Source organism: Gossypium hirsutum, chromosome D01 (assembly GCF_007990345.1).
Source record: "Gossypium hirsutum isolate 1008001.06 chromosome D01, Gossypium_hirsutum_v2.1, whole genome shotgun sequence".
Taxonomy (NCBI): Eukaryota; Viridiplantae; Streptophyta; class Magnoliopsida; order Malvales; family Malvaceae; genus Gossypium; species Gossypium hirsutum.
This window is the reverse complement of record NC_053437.1, coordinates 51,443,169-51,462,293: the sequence shown is the minus strand read 5'-3', so window position 1 is coordinate 51,462,293 and position 19,125 is coordinate 51,443,169. Positions and strand designations below refer to the sequence as shown.

The 19,125-nt window shown below is 35.5% G+C and overlaps 1 protein-coding gene across 3 annotated transcripts; it reads right to left on the bottom strand.

The window, feature by feature from the left end:
* Positions 1 to 6,362: 6,362 nt before the first annotated feature.
* LOC107921207 (uncharacterized) lies at positions 6,363 to 15,486 on the bottom strand. Of its 3 annotated transcripts, XR_005909498.1 has the most exons (3): positions 15,070 to 15,486; positions 7,460 to 14,138; positions 6,363 to 7,086 (listed from the first exon to the last, which is right to left on the bottom strand). XR_005909498.1 is itself a non-coding variant. In XM_041087382.1 (2 exons), exon 2 carries the CDS (start codon positions 13,046 to 13,048, stop codon positions 11,261 to 11,263), a length of 1,788 nt encoding a protein of 595 aa, XP_040943316.1. In that variant the 5' UTR covers positions 13,049 to 14,138; positions 15,070 to 15,486; the 3' UTR covers positions 6,363 to 11,260. The 3 variants fall into 3 exon arrangements, 2 of the variants coding, with proteins under 2 accessions (XP_040943316.1, XP_040943317.1); XM_041087382.1 differs by having other exon boundaries at positions 6,363 to 14,138; XM_041087383.1 differs by having other exon boundaries at positions 6,363 to 14,138; positions 15,074 to 15,486.
* Between the last annotated feature and the right edge of the window lie 3,639 nt (positions 15,487 to 19,125).

The window sequence follows — 19,125 nt, the reverse complement described above, 5'->3', positions numbered from 1 at the left end:
TTAAACATTAGACAACTAGTAAGTCAATATTTGCTTCTATTTCACTTTACATGTAAAAACCACACGAGGACAATTATACTAAGTATATTAATGTAATCCATGAATTGTTTTATTAATCAATATGTTCGAAAAAATTACAAGTTTACAATCGAATATATTTCACTCAGGGCACCAAATCTAAGAATCTCCTACTTGCCCTAGTGAAGTTGATGAGTCATATTTCGCATTCCCATACTCCTCAAGTGTTTCTCAAAACTCCTAGCTAGTAAATTCTTGGTAAAGAGGTCCGCAAGTTTTTCCTCGGATGCAACCTTGAATACATCCACGATCCCATCTACAACTACCTCCCTTATGATATGATACTTTCAGTGAATACATTTTGTTCTCTTGTGGTTTCTCATCTCCTTAATATTAACTATTATCACACTGCTGTCACAATATAATGTGATACCTTTTCCCATACGCTAAATGATTTCAAGATCCGTGAGGAACTTTCGAAGCCATATTGCTTCTTTGGAAGTTAAAAGCAACCACATATTCGCCTCCATAATGGAGTGAGCAGTTGACCTACCGTCAAATATAGTTGTTATTTTAGTCTATTGTCACACTTAATGCGTATTTTTTCTAATCAATTTAGTCTTTCATATTATGCTTTTGATATTTATTAGTTACGATTAAATATTAATAAAATAAGTTTTTTAACACATTTTATGAGTGTTGTGACCTATTTGGTTGACACGAGCCTTAGGTAGTGTTAATATGTTAAATTGAGTGTGTAAGATAATGAATTATAGGCCCAATTGACGTGGGAGTAAAGGACAAGTAATGCACAAGCTTCTTGAGCCGTTAAAGCATGAAATGAGCCATACAAGGCTTGGAACACCTATCTTGTTACGCCATGCAAGGAAAATGTCAGAGTTATTTTTGTTTGCGCAATTAACTTTATATGAAGGCCTAAGACATGTCATTCAGGTTGTCAGCACTCCTATAAATAAAACCTTAGGGGTTTGATGTAACTAAGTCATCTTAGACACCTTCAAAATCCCTCATATATTAGGAATAGGATTAGATTTAGTTTTCTTAGCTTTTTTCATTAACTCTTTGATTTTCCTCTTGGAATCGGTTTCAATTCAAGAATTCTTTTCTAATATTGAAGTATTTCCATTATCTGCCTTTGTGAGCGACATTATTCATTATTTCGATTGAGAGATTTATTACTCCGTTCTATATAACTCTTTGATTTTCCTCTTGGAATCAGTTTCTATCCAAAAATTCTTTTCTAATATTGAATTATTTCCATTATCTACCTTTGTGAGCGACATTATTCATTATTTCGATCGAGAGATTTAGTACTCCATTCTATATTCGACATCAAAATCCAAGATTATTCTAATTTCTTTTCTCTTTCAATTCAATCATGTTATTTACATGTTTTATTCAATTGAGATTAAGATTATGAATAATATGAGTGGCTAAATCTCTTAAGGGAGATTAATGAGTGGATGGGGACCTGATTAACAAAGAATTTAGTGCTTCTTAAGAAGATTAGTTGGTATAGATTATGCGTTCCTAAACCATAGGCTTAACAACCCTATGAAGTAAGCATAAGTTAAACAAGATCGGGAGATACGTCTAACCGAGTAAATCATAGTTTATCCTGGTTGAGAAAGTATGGTTGGAGATAAATGAGTCTCAACCAATCAATTTTTAGTTAGAGGTTGGAAGGTAATAATTAGTTAATAGGTAGCTAATCCACCCTAAAACCATAAATCGAAGTTAATTACAAAACCTGAAACAAGTTAATCTTCCTGATTGGTTTAATCGATTTAAGTTGTTTGTTTATTTTCTTGTTTATTTATTTTAGTTATTTAATTTCTCTTATTAATCTACTTTATGAGCTGTCATAATATACGATTTAGTTATTACTATTTAGACTTATTATAGTAAAAAGATTTTCTATAAATTTATTCCATCCTCCATTGGGTGGATTCTTTGGAATACTTCATGTGTTCCATTGTAAACACATATACTATATTACAATTTGACTTGTATACTTGCAGACACTTTTATATATTTTTGGTGTGATATTTTTACTACAAAAGATAACATGTTTATAGGCGATCAGCAATGCAGCTCTACGTTACACTTCTCCACACAATGGACCTATCACTTAGGAAAAAAACACAACCCGACGTTGATTTCCTCAAATTGTGAAATGTTTGGAAGTCAGAATCAATATATTCGATAGGATTAAAATCTCATCTAGAATACAAAAGCATATAATCCATTGTTCTTCGAAAATACTTGAGTATATGCTTGATGATCTGTCGTAATTTGATACATCAAATTAGGCTCTCCAATAAACTTGAGGAGCTTATTCTCAAGAAATTTAAGTATTTTTATATGTTTTTGTTGATTTTTAATTCTAAGTATTAATAATTTTTTGTTTAGTTCCACACCCTTTTTGAGACCCAGATTGACCACACATGCCATGAGGGACCTAATGATATGTCTGAGTGGTGTAGGAGGTCAATAATGGCCCAAAATTGAAGAAATCATCATTCAAAAGTAGGGTATTACGATACTAAGGCATGAAAGTTCTGATACCCTTCACAAAGCTGAAATGATCAAAGTTAAGGACAATTCTAGTGATATCGTGATACCGAGTAATTGGTATTGTGATACTAAGATCCCAAGACTCCCAATTTAGTTATTTTTTTGGGTATTGCGATATTGTTGCCTAACGGGTGAAAAACTACAAAGGCGATTTTATGTCCAAATAAGCTTAAGTATTTTTTTCATTTAAGGGCATAATGGTCAATGTTAGATTAAATGTTAGTAAACTATAAATACTACTTTATAATATTTTGATTTTATATTTTTTTGGTTAAAAATTTTCTACTTAGTTTCATCATTCTTAGTTTAGGTTTTCATTTTTTTTCCATTCTCTTTTTTCCATTTTTTTCTTTTCTTTTTGTTTTTGTTGTGGTATTTTTATTTCTTCATTTTTGCTGGAACATTGTGGATGGAGAAGTATTAAATGGTTACACTTCATTTGATATTTATCTATTAATAAGTATTTTATTAACCCTTATTTTTTATATTTTATGCCTACTACGTGTTTGTTAAAATTCTTGTGTGAAATTAAATTTAATCATATGCTGAATTATTTTATTGGTTGATTGATGAGTGAGTTACTTAGCTAAGTTATTATTTATTCCTTGATTGGTTGTTTTTTTTCAAATTTATTAATGCATATTACACTAGAATTAACACCTTTAGTGGAAGATTTAGATAGATAAGACTGAGAGCAAACTCTATCGCGTAGGACTTTGATATAGTTATGTCGAATTGTGAGATCGATAGAAGATCTATATGCCTAAGTGAGACCAAGATGAGAGCTTAAGTGGTATCTTCTAATTTAATATGATACCAAGAGAACATTCCTAACTAGGAGTAGCAAAAATATAATCATTATAAATTTATTAGCTTTGTTAATTATCCATGACTCATCAAATCATCATTGCAATCCATTTGCATTGTTTCTAGTAAAAAGGAAGAAAGTTAAATTGGCGATTTTATTTGTTAATTTAGATATAATTCAAAATATATTTTATTGAAACTTGCGCAAGTAATTTTTAACTTGATTAGATTAGAAATTACTTAACTTGTAATTAACTTGCTAAACACATTTATAAATATGGCAATCTCTTGGGTTTGATCCTTTTAAGTGTTTCATTTTAAAATTTATAAATATTACAACTGACTGTCACACTCGCAGATACTGCTATATTATTGATTTTTTTTAAAATTTTGATTCTCAGCCACAGTGCGCGCACGTTAGGGTGTGATCACTAAACTACTTGCTAGTGTATTGATCTTGGATTTACCTGATATCGGCTCACCAAACCCATTAAGAAACAAATATCTAAATGTGTGCACAACATAGCACATATGAAACTTCCTACTACTGAAGCATAAGGAACTTCTCTTATGTTTTCTCTTTCTTCTGCTATCTTAGGACAGTCCTCCAAAGAAAGATGAAATCCCAATACAGAAGGTTAATTTCCCTTATTTGAATCGTCATTGCATAACTTTCCAATATCTTGTCTATTTATGAAGACTAAGATAGAGCTATCACATTATTCTTTCGATCCTTTAAGATTCAAATACCTAAAATAAAATTAGCTTCTCCCAAGACCTTCATGCTAAATTGTTGGGTTAATCATAGCTTAATTGATGCCAATGACCCCAAATCATTCCCAATGAGTAGAATGTCATCAACATTTGGAATGAGAAAGACCACCTTTCCATCCCCTATACATTTACAAGCACAAGGTTCATTAATGTTTTGCTCAAATTCAAAAGTTTTGATCACTTGATCAAATTTTTGGTTCCATGAAAGGGATGTTTTCTTGAGTTCATATATGAACCTAAACAATTTGCAAATTTTATGCTCATTTCCTTTAGTTATATATCTGATGGGTTGCATCATAAATACTCTCTTCAAGATAGTCAATCCAAAATACTGTCTTGACATCTATTTGCTAGATCTCATAATCGAGAGGTGCCAAAATGGATTGACTTGAGCATAGCAACCAGAAAGGTAATTAATATCTTGTTTCTGAATATAACCTTTTGCTACAAATTTGGCCTTATAAGTTTCCATTTTTCCATCCACATTTCTTTTATTCTTGTAGATCCACTTACACCCTATGGGTTTTATCCATTTCAGTAAGTCTACAAGTTCCCACATTAAGTTGGAATCTATAAAATCCATATCAACTTTATAGCTATTTCGTAGAGCTTGGAATCAACACTCTTCATCTATTCATCATATTTGGGTAGGTCATCATCTTCCTATTCAATAGACTCGATGTTTAAAACACTTCCCCCAGATCGGAAGACCTCAGGCCTACAAGAGACCCTCCCATTATGACAAAGCACCCTATGTTGCTAATTGTTTGTAGGTATTAAGAGCTGGTTTTGGAACCATTTTCACAAGGCTTTGTGTATTTCCTGAAAGTTCCTCGAATACTTCTTTACTTTGAGGTTTGAATTCATTCATGTAACTTTCCTCCAGGAAAGTACCATGAGTAGACACTATCATAGTATGTTCCTTCATGTTATAAAATGGACCACCCTTTGTTCCTTTTGGATATCCTACAAACATGGACAATTTTTTTCCTAAATCCAACTTCTTCACAAATTTATCCAATACGTGGGCTAGATCTTTAAATAATTTAAATTCAGCTTCTTGTCATGTCACCATTCGTATAGAATTTTCGATGCTGCTTTAACTAGTATATCGTTCAAAATATAGCAAGTCGTTTGCACCACATATCCCTAAAAGGATATTGACAACTTCGAATAAATTAACATTGAATGAACTATGTCTAAAAACTTTTGATTTCCTCTCTTTGCCATATCATTCTCTCAAGGAGTGCCTAACGTGATTAATAAGGATTTCTACGAGGTACCCTAAGAAACCATCTAATAAATATTTCCTACCTCAATCAGACTGAAGTGCCTTTATGGGTAACCCTAGTTGTTTCTCCACTTACACACGAAAATATTTAAACTTATTAAAGGTTTCACTCTTGCGGTGCATTAGGAACATATATTCATATCTAGAATAATCATTAATAAAGGTTGCATACTATTACACTGACACTCATAAGGCTGCATATACTAGTGTGCATGGTAGCTGTCGTTTACAACTGCCAAATTAAATCCGCTTACTTAACTAACATTAACTGGTAATATAGGGTAAATAGGGAATCGTCCCACGAAGAAGCTTGCAATAAATCTATTTGAAGAGATTTAAAATTAAAGTAATGTAAAATGCATGCGAGAAAGGAGAAAAATGGGGGAAATTTATGTTTTACGATTGCTAAAAATAATCTAAAGTAGCATATAAGCTTTAGCTTGAATTGAGAATGCTGAAAATTATCAAGGAAAATAATTGCTTAGTTATTGACGCCTTAATCCACCCAGCACAAATCCTTTGCAGCCTTAAATTATTCTAATAAGCCAAATCAGCAACAAGGCTAAATAAATCACTTACGAAGCGACTTCTTATCCCTAGTAAATTGTTCTATTAGAGAACGTTCATAATTGAAACCTACCTTTAATTATCTCTATGTCGACTTATTAAAGGTTTTTTTAGAGTTTTAGGGACTTCACCTTGTTTTAATTAAAGAAAATCCTCCAACGGCTTCCAAAATTAAATTCGTAGTTGCTTCAATTAGCGGCATGCCAATTAATCATCACCAGTTCTAAGTGTCTAACTAAATTAAGTAGGTGATCAATCTAATTGATTTAGAAAAATTCCTTGAACGATAAAGCAAGCAACTCAAGAATGCCAAATCCAAATTTAAAATAAATCTACAAATTCCTTGTGCTAGGTTTCATAAGTGTCTAACTAAGCTTGAATATTCTAACCACTCATAGCAATTGAAACGAAACAAGAATCAATTATAATCAGCATAAATTACAAACTGAGTCTTGGAGAAGAAAATTTCTCCAATCGTCGAGCTTCCCTTCTTCCGATTAGCTGAAATTCTGGGCTACTACTTCAATTGCTTGTTCGGCTTTTGCTTATTCAATTTGAGGTTTTCCTTTGCTCGAGTGCCATGCCTCTCTGCTGCTGTATTGTTTTCCTCTGTTTTTTGACACCTTTTTCAGCTGCTGGTCATCTCTATTTATGGGATAATAACCTCCAACAATTCAAAATTAAATTTGATCTTATCCCCCTTTTCCTAGCTGAACCCATCGCATAAAATTAGCTCCAGCCTACTAGAGTTTTATTTTCAATTAAACTCTTCAAGGCTGAGTTAATTCCTTGATTCAATTGGAGTCGGCCACCGCTAGCAAGAAGGAAATTTGGAGATTTAAAAATAATTCTCTTACTGATTTTGTCGCATATTCAGCCTGCTGTACATCCAATTGGACCGAATTTTCTTCTTTGTCTCATTGTCAATTTGATTTCTTTAAAACCAGCATCTGACCATCCTCTTCCAGCAACTTAATTTATGCGATTTTAATTCTAAATTGAGCCCATGTGGTTGTCCAAATGTCCCTCACCTGCACATGACATAAGATTGACGTTAAATTGCCAAATTGGAATGAAAATAAATTATCACTGTATGGAACGTACTTAATGTAATTTAGGTTGATTTAAAATTTAATTAATCAAAGATTAATCAACAATTTAGATAATTTAGTCGAGTAAATTAAGCTAAAATTGAACTTAACAAACTCCTCCATACTTAAACTATTGATCGTCCCTGAGCAATCAAGTCGAAGAAAATCAAGAAGAATTTCAAAAATATCAAGTCTAATCAAGAGTTGTTGCATCGCCCATGCTTAGGATGAATTTTGAAATCAATCAATTTAGATTTTGGTTTATTCAAGAGAGGAAGAGGAAAGTAATCATGCTTCTTCGATCAATTCTCACCGGAAAGAATTGTTAACACTCCTCACTCATTGTGTTTAGGCTAGTATAATGCTCTCAAATTGAAATCGACTGTAATTAATCACCATAGGCTTGCTTGTCCATCTTACCTATAACATAACACATAAAATTCCATAAATATAATCGAGACAAAATAAAGGTTGTAATGGGGTCGTGGTGATGTGCAGTGGACGGGGAGGATAAATTTGGATGGTGGAGCTAGTTCTCTTAGGCTAGTAAAATCATTCGGAAGTCATCAGTACCCTTATTTCTCTTCTCTTTTTTTCTTTTATTTGGAAGCAGATGACTAATCAGCCTTTCATCGTTTTCATCTCCATACCACTTGATTCAACCGATCCATTTCATGTTTCGTTCATAGGAAGGCTGCAACTTATTCATAGTAATTTTTCTCTCTCTTTTTTCCTTTCAAGAAAATCAGCCCTTAATTTCTAGCTAAAAAAAACATTATATATTGGCCAACGTATGTCGAAAATATGATAAACTTCCAAACTAAATTAACTAGCCTAAAAAGGTGAGTTGATTCAGGCTTTGGTTTAATTTCTAGAGGTACATGAAAAACTGGGAAACTAAGGCTTCAAATTGGCTAACTAATTGGAACAATGTCAGGGTCGGCTTTTATCAGTAATCGTGGCTTAATTCCTATTGCCCCTTAAATCATATTAATGGAAATCAAATGTATTACTAGCCTTAATAATATCTAAAGCAAGTTCTAGAGTAATTGATAATCAATAACAATAATCACACATGAATGAATAATAACCTCTCAAGTTGGCATGGATGTCCCAACTTACGCTCTAGGCTCAAATTCCTCACAAGGACCACATAATTGATCAATTAAGCAGATTAAAAAAAATTATTATTAACCAAAATCAGTCAATTGAAAACAAAATTTAACCCGACCAATCGACATACAACCACCCCAATCAACTTGAATTCATGAAATACATCTTCATTCTTTTATTTTAATATTTTCCTAAAGAAAATTTAACAAGTCTTATTCATGAAAGTTGCTAAAAACAAAACAAGCATCAAATACGTTAGAAAATCAATGAATTGATTCTCCCCCATACTTAATGTTTGCATTGCCCCTAATGCAAAAGAGAATTAAAATTAAAAATTTACTTAATAGAAAGAAACAATAATAACGGAAAAGATAAAAGAAAATTTCCCTGAATATGTGGGTTGCCTCCCACAAGCGCCTTTGCTTTTAAGTCGTTGGCTCGACATTGCAATTCCTCATGGATCCTCAAGATTGATCTCCTCCATCCAAGCTGCTCACTCCCCTTCATAAAAATGTTTCAACCTGTGACCATTTACTTTGAAAATTTTATTAGTATCGAGGCTCCGAATTTGGACTGCCCCATGATGATGCACCTCGGTTATTATAAACGGTCCAAGCCATCTTGATTTCAACTTACCGGAAAATAGTTTAAGCTTAGAATTAAATAATAATACCTTTTCCCCTACCTTGAATTCTTTGCGAATCAGCTTTAAATCACGAAATGCCTTCGACTTACCTTTGTAGATGACCGAATTGTCATAGGCCTCCAAGCGCAACTCGTCCAATTCTTGCAGCTTCAACTTGTGCTCTTCCCCTGCCAAACTATAATCCAGATTGCATTGCTTAACAGCCCAAAATTACCTATGTTCAAGCTCTATGGGAAGATGACACGCCTTCCCAAAAACAACCCTATAAGGTGACATCCCTATTGGCGTTTTGTAAGCTATTCGAACAGCCCACAATGCTTCATCTAACCGTTGGCTCCAATCTTTTCTATTAGGCTTCATAATTTTCTCTAAAATTCCCTTAATTTCCTTGTTACTACTCTCGGCTTGCCCATTGGTTTGGGGGTGATAAGTTGTCGACACTTTGTGGGTGACACCAAATTGTGCAAATAAAGCTTTCAAGGTTCTATTACAGAAATGTGTTCCCTTGTCACTGATTATAGCCCTTGGTACCCCATATCTATTTAAAATGTTGGTCTTAAGAAGTTTCACCACAGTTCTAGCATCATCGGCCCTAGTTGGGAATGCTTCCACCCATTTTGACAAGTAATCAACACACACAAGAATGTATAGATAACCGAAAGAAGAAGGAAAAGGGCCCATAAAATCAATACCCCATACATCAAATATATCACAAACATAAAAATTATGTAATGGCATTTGATTTCTGCTACTTAAATTGCCGATTTTTTGACATGATGTGCAATTTTTACGAAATGCATATGAATATTTATGAATGGTTGGCCAAAATAACCCATACTTAAGTATTTTATGAGCTGTTCTCTTAGGCCCAAAATGTCCTCCACCCTCTCGAGAATGACAAAAATTAAGCACCGGATCTATCTCACTATCATCGACACAACGCCTAATTATTTGGTCACTACAAAATCGCCAAAGGTATGGCTCTTCCCATAAGTCAAATCGGGCTTAACTTCTAATTTTTCTCTTAAATGTCTAGGTGCATTCGCAGGGAACTCTTTAGTCACTAAGTAGTTCACTATGTCGGCATACCATGGCAAAACACTAGACACACTATAAAGTCTTTCATCGAGAAATAAATCACTCGGCTCATTCCTCAAAATTCTAGTTTCTATCCTACTCAAATGATCGGCCACAAGGTTCTCTTTACCTTTCTTATCTTTAATTTCCAGGTCAAATTCCTGCTACAGCAAAATCCATCTAATCAATCTAGGCTTGGCTTCTTTTTTATGCAACAAATATTTAAGAGCACTATGGTCAGAAAATACAACAACTTTGACTCCTAACAAATATGCTCTAAATTTTTATAAGGCAAAAACTATGGCATAGAGCTCTTTCTCAGTCGTGGTGTAATTGCATTGAGCTGGGTTTAATAGCTCGCTAGCATACCTAATAATATAAGACTCCCTATCATTTCTTTGCTCAAGTGCCGCACCAACAGCCCTATCACTAGCATCACATAAAATCTCGAAGGGTAATGCATAATTCGGTCCTTGAATGATAGGAGCCGTGATTAATTTCAATTCATCAAAAGATTTTTTGCAATTCTCATTAAATTCAAATGTGACATCCTTACCTAGCAATGCACACAAAGATGACGATATTTGCGAAAAATTCTTAATGAACCGACGGTAAAAACCTACATGTCCCAAGAAGGATCGAATTCCTTTCACAGTAATTGGATAAGGAAGATTTTTAATTACCTCGACTTTGGCTTGGTCGACTTCTAATCCTTTAACTGAGATGACATGCCCCAACACTACACATTTCTCAACCATGAGATGGCATTTCTCAAAATTCAATATCAGATTAGTCTCAATGCAACGTCTAAGAACTAACACAAGATGATGCAAACATTGACCAAATGAATCACCATAAAAAGTAAAGTCATCTATGAACACCTCCATTAAATGTGAAATAAAATCCAAAAATATGCTCGTTATACCTCTTTGAAAAGTGGCTGGTGCGTTGCACAATCCGAAAGGCATTCTCTTGAAGGCGTAAGTTCCAAACGGGCAAGTGAAGGTGGGGGAAGTGGTCTTTTTTAACATTTGATAACCTGAATAGCCATCTAAAAAACAAAAATGTGAGCGACTAGCTAACCTTTCTAACATTTGATCCATGAATGGGAGGGGGAAGTGGTCTTTTTTAGTGGCTTTATTCAGCTTCCTATAATCTATACAAACCCGCCAACCGTTCTGCACCCTTGTAGGAATTTCCAACCCTTCTTCGTTGGTAACTATTGTGATTCCTCCCTTCTTAGGTACAAATGAATTGGAATTACCCATTTTGAATCGGCTATAGGATAAATGACATAGCTTCCAACCATTTTAAAATTTCAGTCTTAACTACCTCCATCATTGGTGGATTCAATCGGCGTTGGGGGTCTCTTTTGGGGACTGAATCTGGTTCTAAGGCTATCTTGTGAGTACATAAAGTCGTATTGAGGCCTCGAATATCGGCTCGTGTCCAACCAAAGGCTTCTTTATGCTCCCTAAGAACTCTAAGCAGCTTAGATTCTTGCATCTTGGTTAAAGCATTCGACACTATCAATGGTAAAGTTTGATTTTCCCCCAAATAAATGTACTTTAAATTTTTAGGCAGCTTTTTTAACTCCAATTTAGATGGTGAAATCAATGAAGGAACTTGCTTAATAGTCGCCGTAAGGTCAGGGAGGATCGGCTTGAATCGTGTCAATTTGGGTGAGTCTAATGCATAAATTGAGTCAATTAAAGAATCAGAAACGATAAATTCTTGCTCATCAATATCAAAAATGCTCTTAGCCAGAACGCTTTTCAACTCGTCCTCATCCCCTAATTCATAGACATCTTGAACAAAATTGTCAATCACATTAAGAGTAAATACGGAATTAATATCAGTGGGATATCTCATAGCATCAAATATATTAAATTTAATTATCTCACCATCAAATTCCATAGTTAAATTCCCTTTATACACATCAATTTTCGTTCTAGCTGTCTTAAGAAAAGGTCTTCCTAAGAGTAAGGGCACATCAATTGAATTATCATTAGGTCCCATGTCTAAAACATAAAAATCAGCTGGAAAGACTAACTCATTTACTTGCACTAGAACATCTTCTAAAACACCATCAGGGTAGGCATTACTCCTATCTGCAAGTTGAATTATCAGTCCTGTGTCTTTTAATGCACCTAATTGAACCCTACCGTAGATACTCCTAGGCATGACATTTATAGAAGCTCCCAAATCAAGCATAGCTCTATCAAGTTTACGGTCTCCTATCTTACAATGTATCGAAAACATTCCCGGATCTTTGCATTTAGTTGGGAGTTTCTTTTGAAATACTGCAGAGACATTTTTTCCTAAGCTAATTTTTTCATTTCCAATTAATTTCCTTTTAGATGTGCATAATTCTTTCAAAAACTTAGCATATCGAGGCACTTGTTTTATTGCATCAATCAATGGAATATTAACTTGTACCTTACGAAAAGTCTCTAGAATTTCGGCATTAACGTCGTCTGACTTTTCTTTCATTAATCGCTTTGGAAATGGCGCCTTCGGCACATAAGACCGAGGTTGATTATTAGTGTTCTGACTTGCCTGTGCTCGAAGCTCAGGAACCCTTGTTTCCTGTTCAAAATTTGCTGCATCGTACGCAGCAATAGGCTGTTGTAAACGTGATTTTCCTGCTTCCTTTGGTGCTACTTGAGACAGTTGTAAATCAACCTTTGGCAAGGCTAAATTTTCCCCTTCAATATCACTAAATCGAACCTTTTGTACCTCAGTGTCGTCTTCCTTGTCGCTGTTTTGGACCTTCTTTAGTATCGATCTCAACTCCTTCCCATTTCGCAAGGTTACAGCACTGACATTATCCCTCAAATTTGCCACGAGCTGTGATGGTAACCGATTATTTACCTGTGCTTGCAAGTTCCCAAGATTTACGTCGGTCGACGAGGCTCTGGTTTGCAACTGCTTCACTGCCGATTCCAAAGACTGAAACCTTCCATCGATTTCCTTCTTCTGGTCAGCCATCATCTTCATCATTTGTTCAAGCATGGTATGGGTCTTGGCTTCGGCACTCAGGTTTTGATGGGTTGGTTGTGACATATTATATGGTCGGGAATTTTGCTGCTCAAATCCTGGAGGCGTACTCGGTTTTGATATCTAAGATTAGGGTGATCTCTCCATCCCTCATTATAAGTAGCCGAGTATGGATCAACCTCCTCTGATTGGGAAAGACGACGTTAGCTTCCCCTTCCTGTAATGTCGGACATATATCTGTGGTGTGTCCTTCTAAACAAAAAATGCCACATAGTGAAGCTTTCGCAGTACCTCCAGTCATCAACTTTCTTACCACAGCCGTTAAATTAACTAATTGAGCCTCCATCATACTCGACTGACCCTCATCCATTCGTTTACCCAAGTCGGACCTCCTGAGACTGAATTGTTGTGTATTTTGCGCCATATTAGCGATCAAATTTCGGGCTTGCTCAGGAGTTTTATCAACCAATGCACCTCCACTCGCGGCATCAATCATTCCTCGATCTTGTGGTGTTAGACCTTCATAAAAATATTTCACTAAAAGCTGCTCGCTAATCTGATGCTGTGGACAACTCGCACATAGCCGTTTAAATCTTTCCCAGTACTCATATAGTGACTCACCTACCAGCTGCTTAATTCCACAAATTTCTTTCCTAATCGACCCTATCCTTGATGCCGGAAAATACTTCTCAAGGAAAGCCTTATATAACCCTGTCCAAGTTGTGAATGAACCTGGCGGCATGTAATATAAACAATCCTTTGCCAAACCTTGTAACGATAAAGGGAAGGCTCGGAGCTTGATTTGTTCCTCTTTAATGCCATCTGGCTGCATAGTTGAACAAGTAATTAAAATTTTAATAATATGATGGTAATGGTCCTCACCTGGTAGTCCATTAAATTTTGGCAACAAATTCAGAAATCCTGAATTGAGTTTTAATGGCCTATCAAGGGCGGGATAAGTGATAGATGGTGGTTGTGTAGCCAAGTTAGGCGAGGCCAATTGCTTCAAGGTCTAGTTGGCCATGTTGATATCCTCTGAAATGTTATGCTCAACATGGAGGTTGGGATATTCGGCTTGCTGATCGGTAATGTTAACAAGGTCTTTCGATGTTCGGCGTCCGCTCCTTAATAACATATACTATAGGGAGTAATCTACCTGCATAGACAAAAACATGAAAACAAAATAAGTTTTGAAAATCAAATAGATTTGACTAAGTCGCTTCCCCGGCAACGGCGCCAAATTTTGGTAGCTGTCGTTTACAACTGCCAAATTAAATCCGCTTACTTAACGAACATTAACTGGTAATATAGGGTAAATAGAGAATCGTCCCACGAAGAAGCTTGCAATAAATCTATTTGAAGTGATTTAAAATTAAAGTAATGTAAAATGCATGCGAGAAAGGAGAAAAATGGGGGAAATTTATGTTTTACGATTGCTAAAAATAATCTAAAGTAGCAAATAAGCTTTAGCTTGAATTGAGAATGCTGAAAATTATCAAGGAAAGTAATTGCTTAGTTATTGACGCCTTAATCCACCCAGCACAAATCCTTTGCAGCCTTAAATTATTCTAATAAGCCAAATCAGCAGCAAGGTTAAATAAAACACTTACGAAGCGACTTCTTATCCCTAGTAAATTGTTCAATTAGAGAATGTTCATAATTGAAACCTACCTTTAATTATCTCTTTGTCGACTTATTAAAGGTTTTTTTAGAGTTTTAGAGACTTCACCTTGTGTTAATTAAAGACAATCCTCCAGCGACTTCCAAAATTAAATACGTAGTTGCTTCAATTAGTGGCATGCCAATTAATCATCACCAGTTCTAAGTGTAATTAAGAAATTCGATTACTCAGTTGCACTTAGATGATTATGAGAAAAGTCCTAAATTAAGTAGGTGATCAATCTAATTGATTTAGAAAAATTCCTTGAACGATAAAGCAAGCAACTCAAGAATGCCAAATCCAAATTTAAAATAAATCTACAAATTCCTTGTGCTAGGTTTCATAAGTGTCTAACTAAGCTTGAATATTCTAACCACTCATAGCAATTGAAACGAAACAAGAATCAATTGTAATCAGCATAAATTACAAACTGAGTCTTGGAGAAGAAAATTCCTCCAATCGTCGAGCTTCCCTTCTTCCGATTAGCTGAAATTCTGGGCTGCTACTTCAATTGCTTGTTCGGCTTTTGCTGATTCAATTTGAGGTTTTCCTTTGCTCGAATGCCACGCCTCTCTGCTGCTGTATTTTTTTCCTCTATTTTTCGACACCTTTTTCAGCTGCTGGTCATCTCTATTTTTGGGATAATAACCTCCAACAATTCAAAATTAAATTTGATCTTATCCCCCTTTTCCTAGCTGAACCCATCGCATAAAATTAGCTCCAGCCTACTAGAGTTTTATTTTCAATTAAACTCTTCAAGGCTGAGTTAATTCCTTGATTCAATTGGAGTCGGCCACCGCTAGCAAGAAGGAAATTTGGAGATTTAAAAATAATTCTCCTGCTGATTTTGTCGCATATTCAACCTGCTGTACATCCAATTGGACCGAATTTTCTTCTTTGTCTCATTGTCAATTTGATTTCTTTAAAACCAGCATCTGACCATCCTCTTCCAGCAGCTTAATTTATGCGATTTTAATTCTAAATTGAGCCCATGTGGTTGTCCAAATGTCCCTCACCTGTACATGACATAAGATTGACGTTAAATTGCCAAATTGGAATGAAAATAAATTATCACGGTATGGGACGTACTTAATGTAATTTAGGTTGATTTAAAATTTAACTAATCAAAGATTAACCAACAATTTAGATAATTCAGTCGAGTAAATTAAGCTAAAAATTGAACTTAACAGTGCACAAGTTTAAAGGTTTCACAATCCTCATTCCTTTTGTATTAAAAGTTCACTTAGTCATCTTACCTTCCATGTGACAGCCCAAAATTGACCCTAGTCGGGAAGTGGTTTCGGGACCGCTAAACCGAGTCACTGAAATGTTTAAATGTGATATTTATTGTCTAGAATATGTAATTATGAATGTGTGAAAATTTCAAGCTTCAATTTAGTCGATTGCATGTGAATTTAGTCAATAGGACTTATGTGAGAAAATTTTAAAATGTGATAGGTCAATGCGTAAGGACCTATTAGTGCATGTGGAAAAAGGGGGGACTTGCATGTCAAATCCCCCCCCCCTAACTAGTAGTGGCCGGCCATGACAAGCATGGTAGACCAAGTGTGATGGGCAAGACATGTCATAGACATGTTGTGTTAGTGCATCATGAGTGGAAACATGTCACAAACATGTTATGTTAGTGAGGTATGTTAGGAGAAATAAAATAAGGGGCATGGGCATAAAATAATGAAAAGGAGTATGATGAATACAAAAAAAAAATGTGTGTAGTTGTTTCCCCCCCCATTGCCGTGAGTTAAAGAAAAGAAAGGAGAAAATTTTGTTCATCCTTTTTCATCTTCATTTGGCTGAAAATTTTAAGGAGGAAGGAAGAAGAAAGGTTGAAGAGGTTCGGCCATGCATGTGACTAGGCTAAGGTATGTTTGGTGATGTTCCATGAGATGCATGCATATTTTAGTTGCTAGCTTGAGTTCTAATTAGCCCATGGTTCAAATCCTTGCTATGTCATGGGGATGATATTCGGCCTAGGTGGATTTTGTGTTAATGCCATTGCACGCTAAATATGAAGCTTGTTAATGATGCATGTGATGGTGGATTGATGATTCTTGAATCTCCTTTTTAGCATTTTTGAGTGAGCACATATGTGCATTGGTTGCTAGATGGGGAAGAATCGGCTAGCAAGTTGTGTGCTAAGGCCGAATATAACTCTTGTATATTAATGAGTAATGCATGTGTTAAATTGATGGAAAGGGAGAGGATGCTTTACTAGTGTATATATGTGTGTATTAGCCAAGTTTTGAACTTGAAACAAAAAGGGTGTTTAGTCAATACAAGTGACCATACTTGTAGAATGTATTAAGTGTTGAAATCGGCCCCAAAATAGACATGCATATTCGGCCAAGGGGGAAAAATTAGCTAAAATGTTGAGTTTGATTCATGATTTCCGTACATATGTGACTTTAATGTCTAATGTATAAATATGGGCTAAGTGCCTTGTGTTCCTCTTTTCAATGCTCAAATGATTAAATCAATTTATTTGTTTAATTAAGCTCAAGAGCAAAGGGGAACTAAATTCGATAAAGGGAAGGAAAAAGTGGTCGAATAGCTATCGGAATCGTTCGACAACACCCGAGGTAAGTTCTTGAGTAAGAGAGCTTAAATTAAGATTTGATTAGATCATGTTTTAAGCAAATCAAAATCATGCTCTTTGTGTGTGGCTATTGAGCCGAAATCACAAGAATGATAAGTGTCTTGTGTTTGAGTTTTGCTAACGAAAATGAAATACGAATGTGCCATGATTTATTGTTAAATGTGCATGGCTATTTGAATGATGTCCGGGCTAAGCCCCGAAGGCTTTGTGCTAAGTGACCATATCCGGACTAAGATCCGAAGGCATTTGTGCGAGATACTAATTTCGGGCTAAGCCCGAAGGCATTGGTGCGAGTTACTAAATCCGGGTTAAGTCCCGATGGCATTTGTGCGAGTTACTAAATCCGGGTTAAGTCCCGAAGGCATTTGTGCAAGTTACTATAACCGGGCTATGTCCCGAAGGCATTTGAACGAGGAGCTATATCCGGTTAAATTCCGAAGGTACGTGATGTGGGAATGAATGATCTTGCTGTAAAAATTTCAGTTAATACTCTAGAAACATCCCAACATTGAGGTATGTTTCGTATGTGCTTGAATTTAGTTGAGCCCTTACAAATAAGTATTCGCTCAGTTGATAAACGAGCTACCGGCCTTTGGCTGAGTTGATCTTTTGTGTATGTACATAAGGGTTGGTAATGTGAAGCAAGTATGATACCGAAAATTTGTGCATATGAAATTATCCGTTTAGCTATATGAATGCTATACTTTTGTTGTGCTGGAATTCCTTGCTCAAAACTTACTAAGCATAAATTGCTTACTCCGTTTCATTGCTCCTCTGTTTTATAGATTGGTTCTCCAGCTATCGGACTCGGGATCTTGAAGTCAAAGTCGCCCACACTATCAAAGCCCCCCCCCTTTTGGTACAATTTTGGTTGAACTTCGAAATGGCATGTATAGGACTACCCGTTTGTTGTGGGTCGTGGACCCTTTGGACTTGTATAATTTTGGATAGCCATGCGAAAATGGCTTATATGTGTTTGAGTATAATGTTATAATCATTCGGTGTGGATATGCTTGACAAGGATTAGCCATGGGAATGGTTAATCACTATCATAAATTGTGCTATTTATGCAAAAAGGGCTAGTTGAATCATGGAAACCATGAAATAGGTAAAGTCTACCTTAAAGGCAGATGCTGACAGCAGCAGTGATGTAGATTTGGAAAATCACTAAAAATAGTAGGAAGAGAATTAAATAGTGAATAAATTATGTAAACAAACCTTGATGAATCTACTTTCATAGGAAAGTAACGAAACAATCATACGGACAGTATGTTAAGAGATATTCAGGTTCTTGTGAGACAGGTCCAGAACGGTTTCTGGATTTCCTGTTCCGACTTTGGAAATTCATTATAAATTAACCAGAGATAATTAGGAGTCATACCATATATGGATAGATTTTTCTCTGAGTCTAGTTTCTATAGAAACAAACGGAATCAGTATTGGAGCCCTGTACAAGGAGATATCCAAGTCGTAATGCGCAAAGGTCAGGGTAGTCGATCCCTGTAATATGGAAGACTTTGACTAATAAACTGTACTAATTGGCCTGACCAAAAATTCTAGAAAAAAATATGTAGATGGACATATGAGTCTAGTTTTGGGGAAAAATCACGAAACTGATTTTTGAGTTGTGAAACTCAAGATATGATTTTTAAAGCGACTAGTACGCAGATTGGCAGTGTCTGGGAAATATTTTTATAAGGGGTTTAAAGTCTGTTAACACCTCGTGTTCGACTCCGGTGTCGGTCTCGGGTTCGGGGTGTTACATTTGATTGGTATCAGAGCTATGGTTTAGTCTATTCTAGGACTACCGTAATGCGTTGGGTCTAGCTATACATGCCATTTTATGTGATTATTTGATAGTGTGGTGAT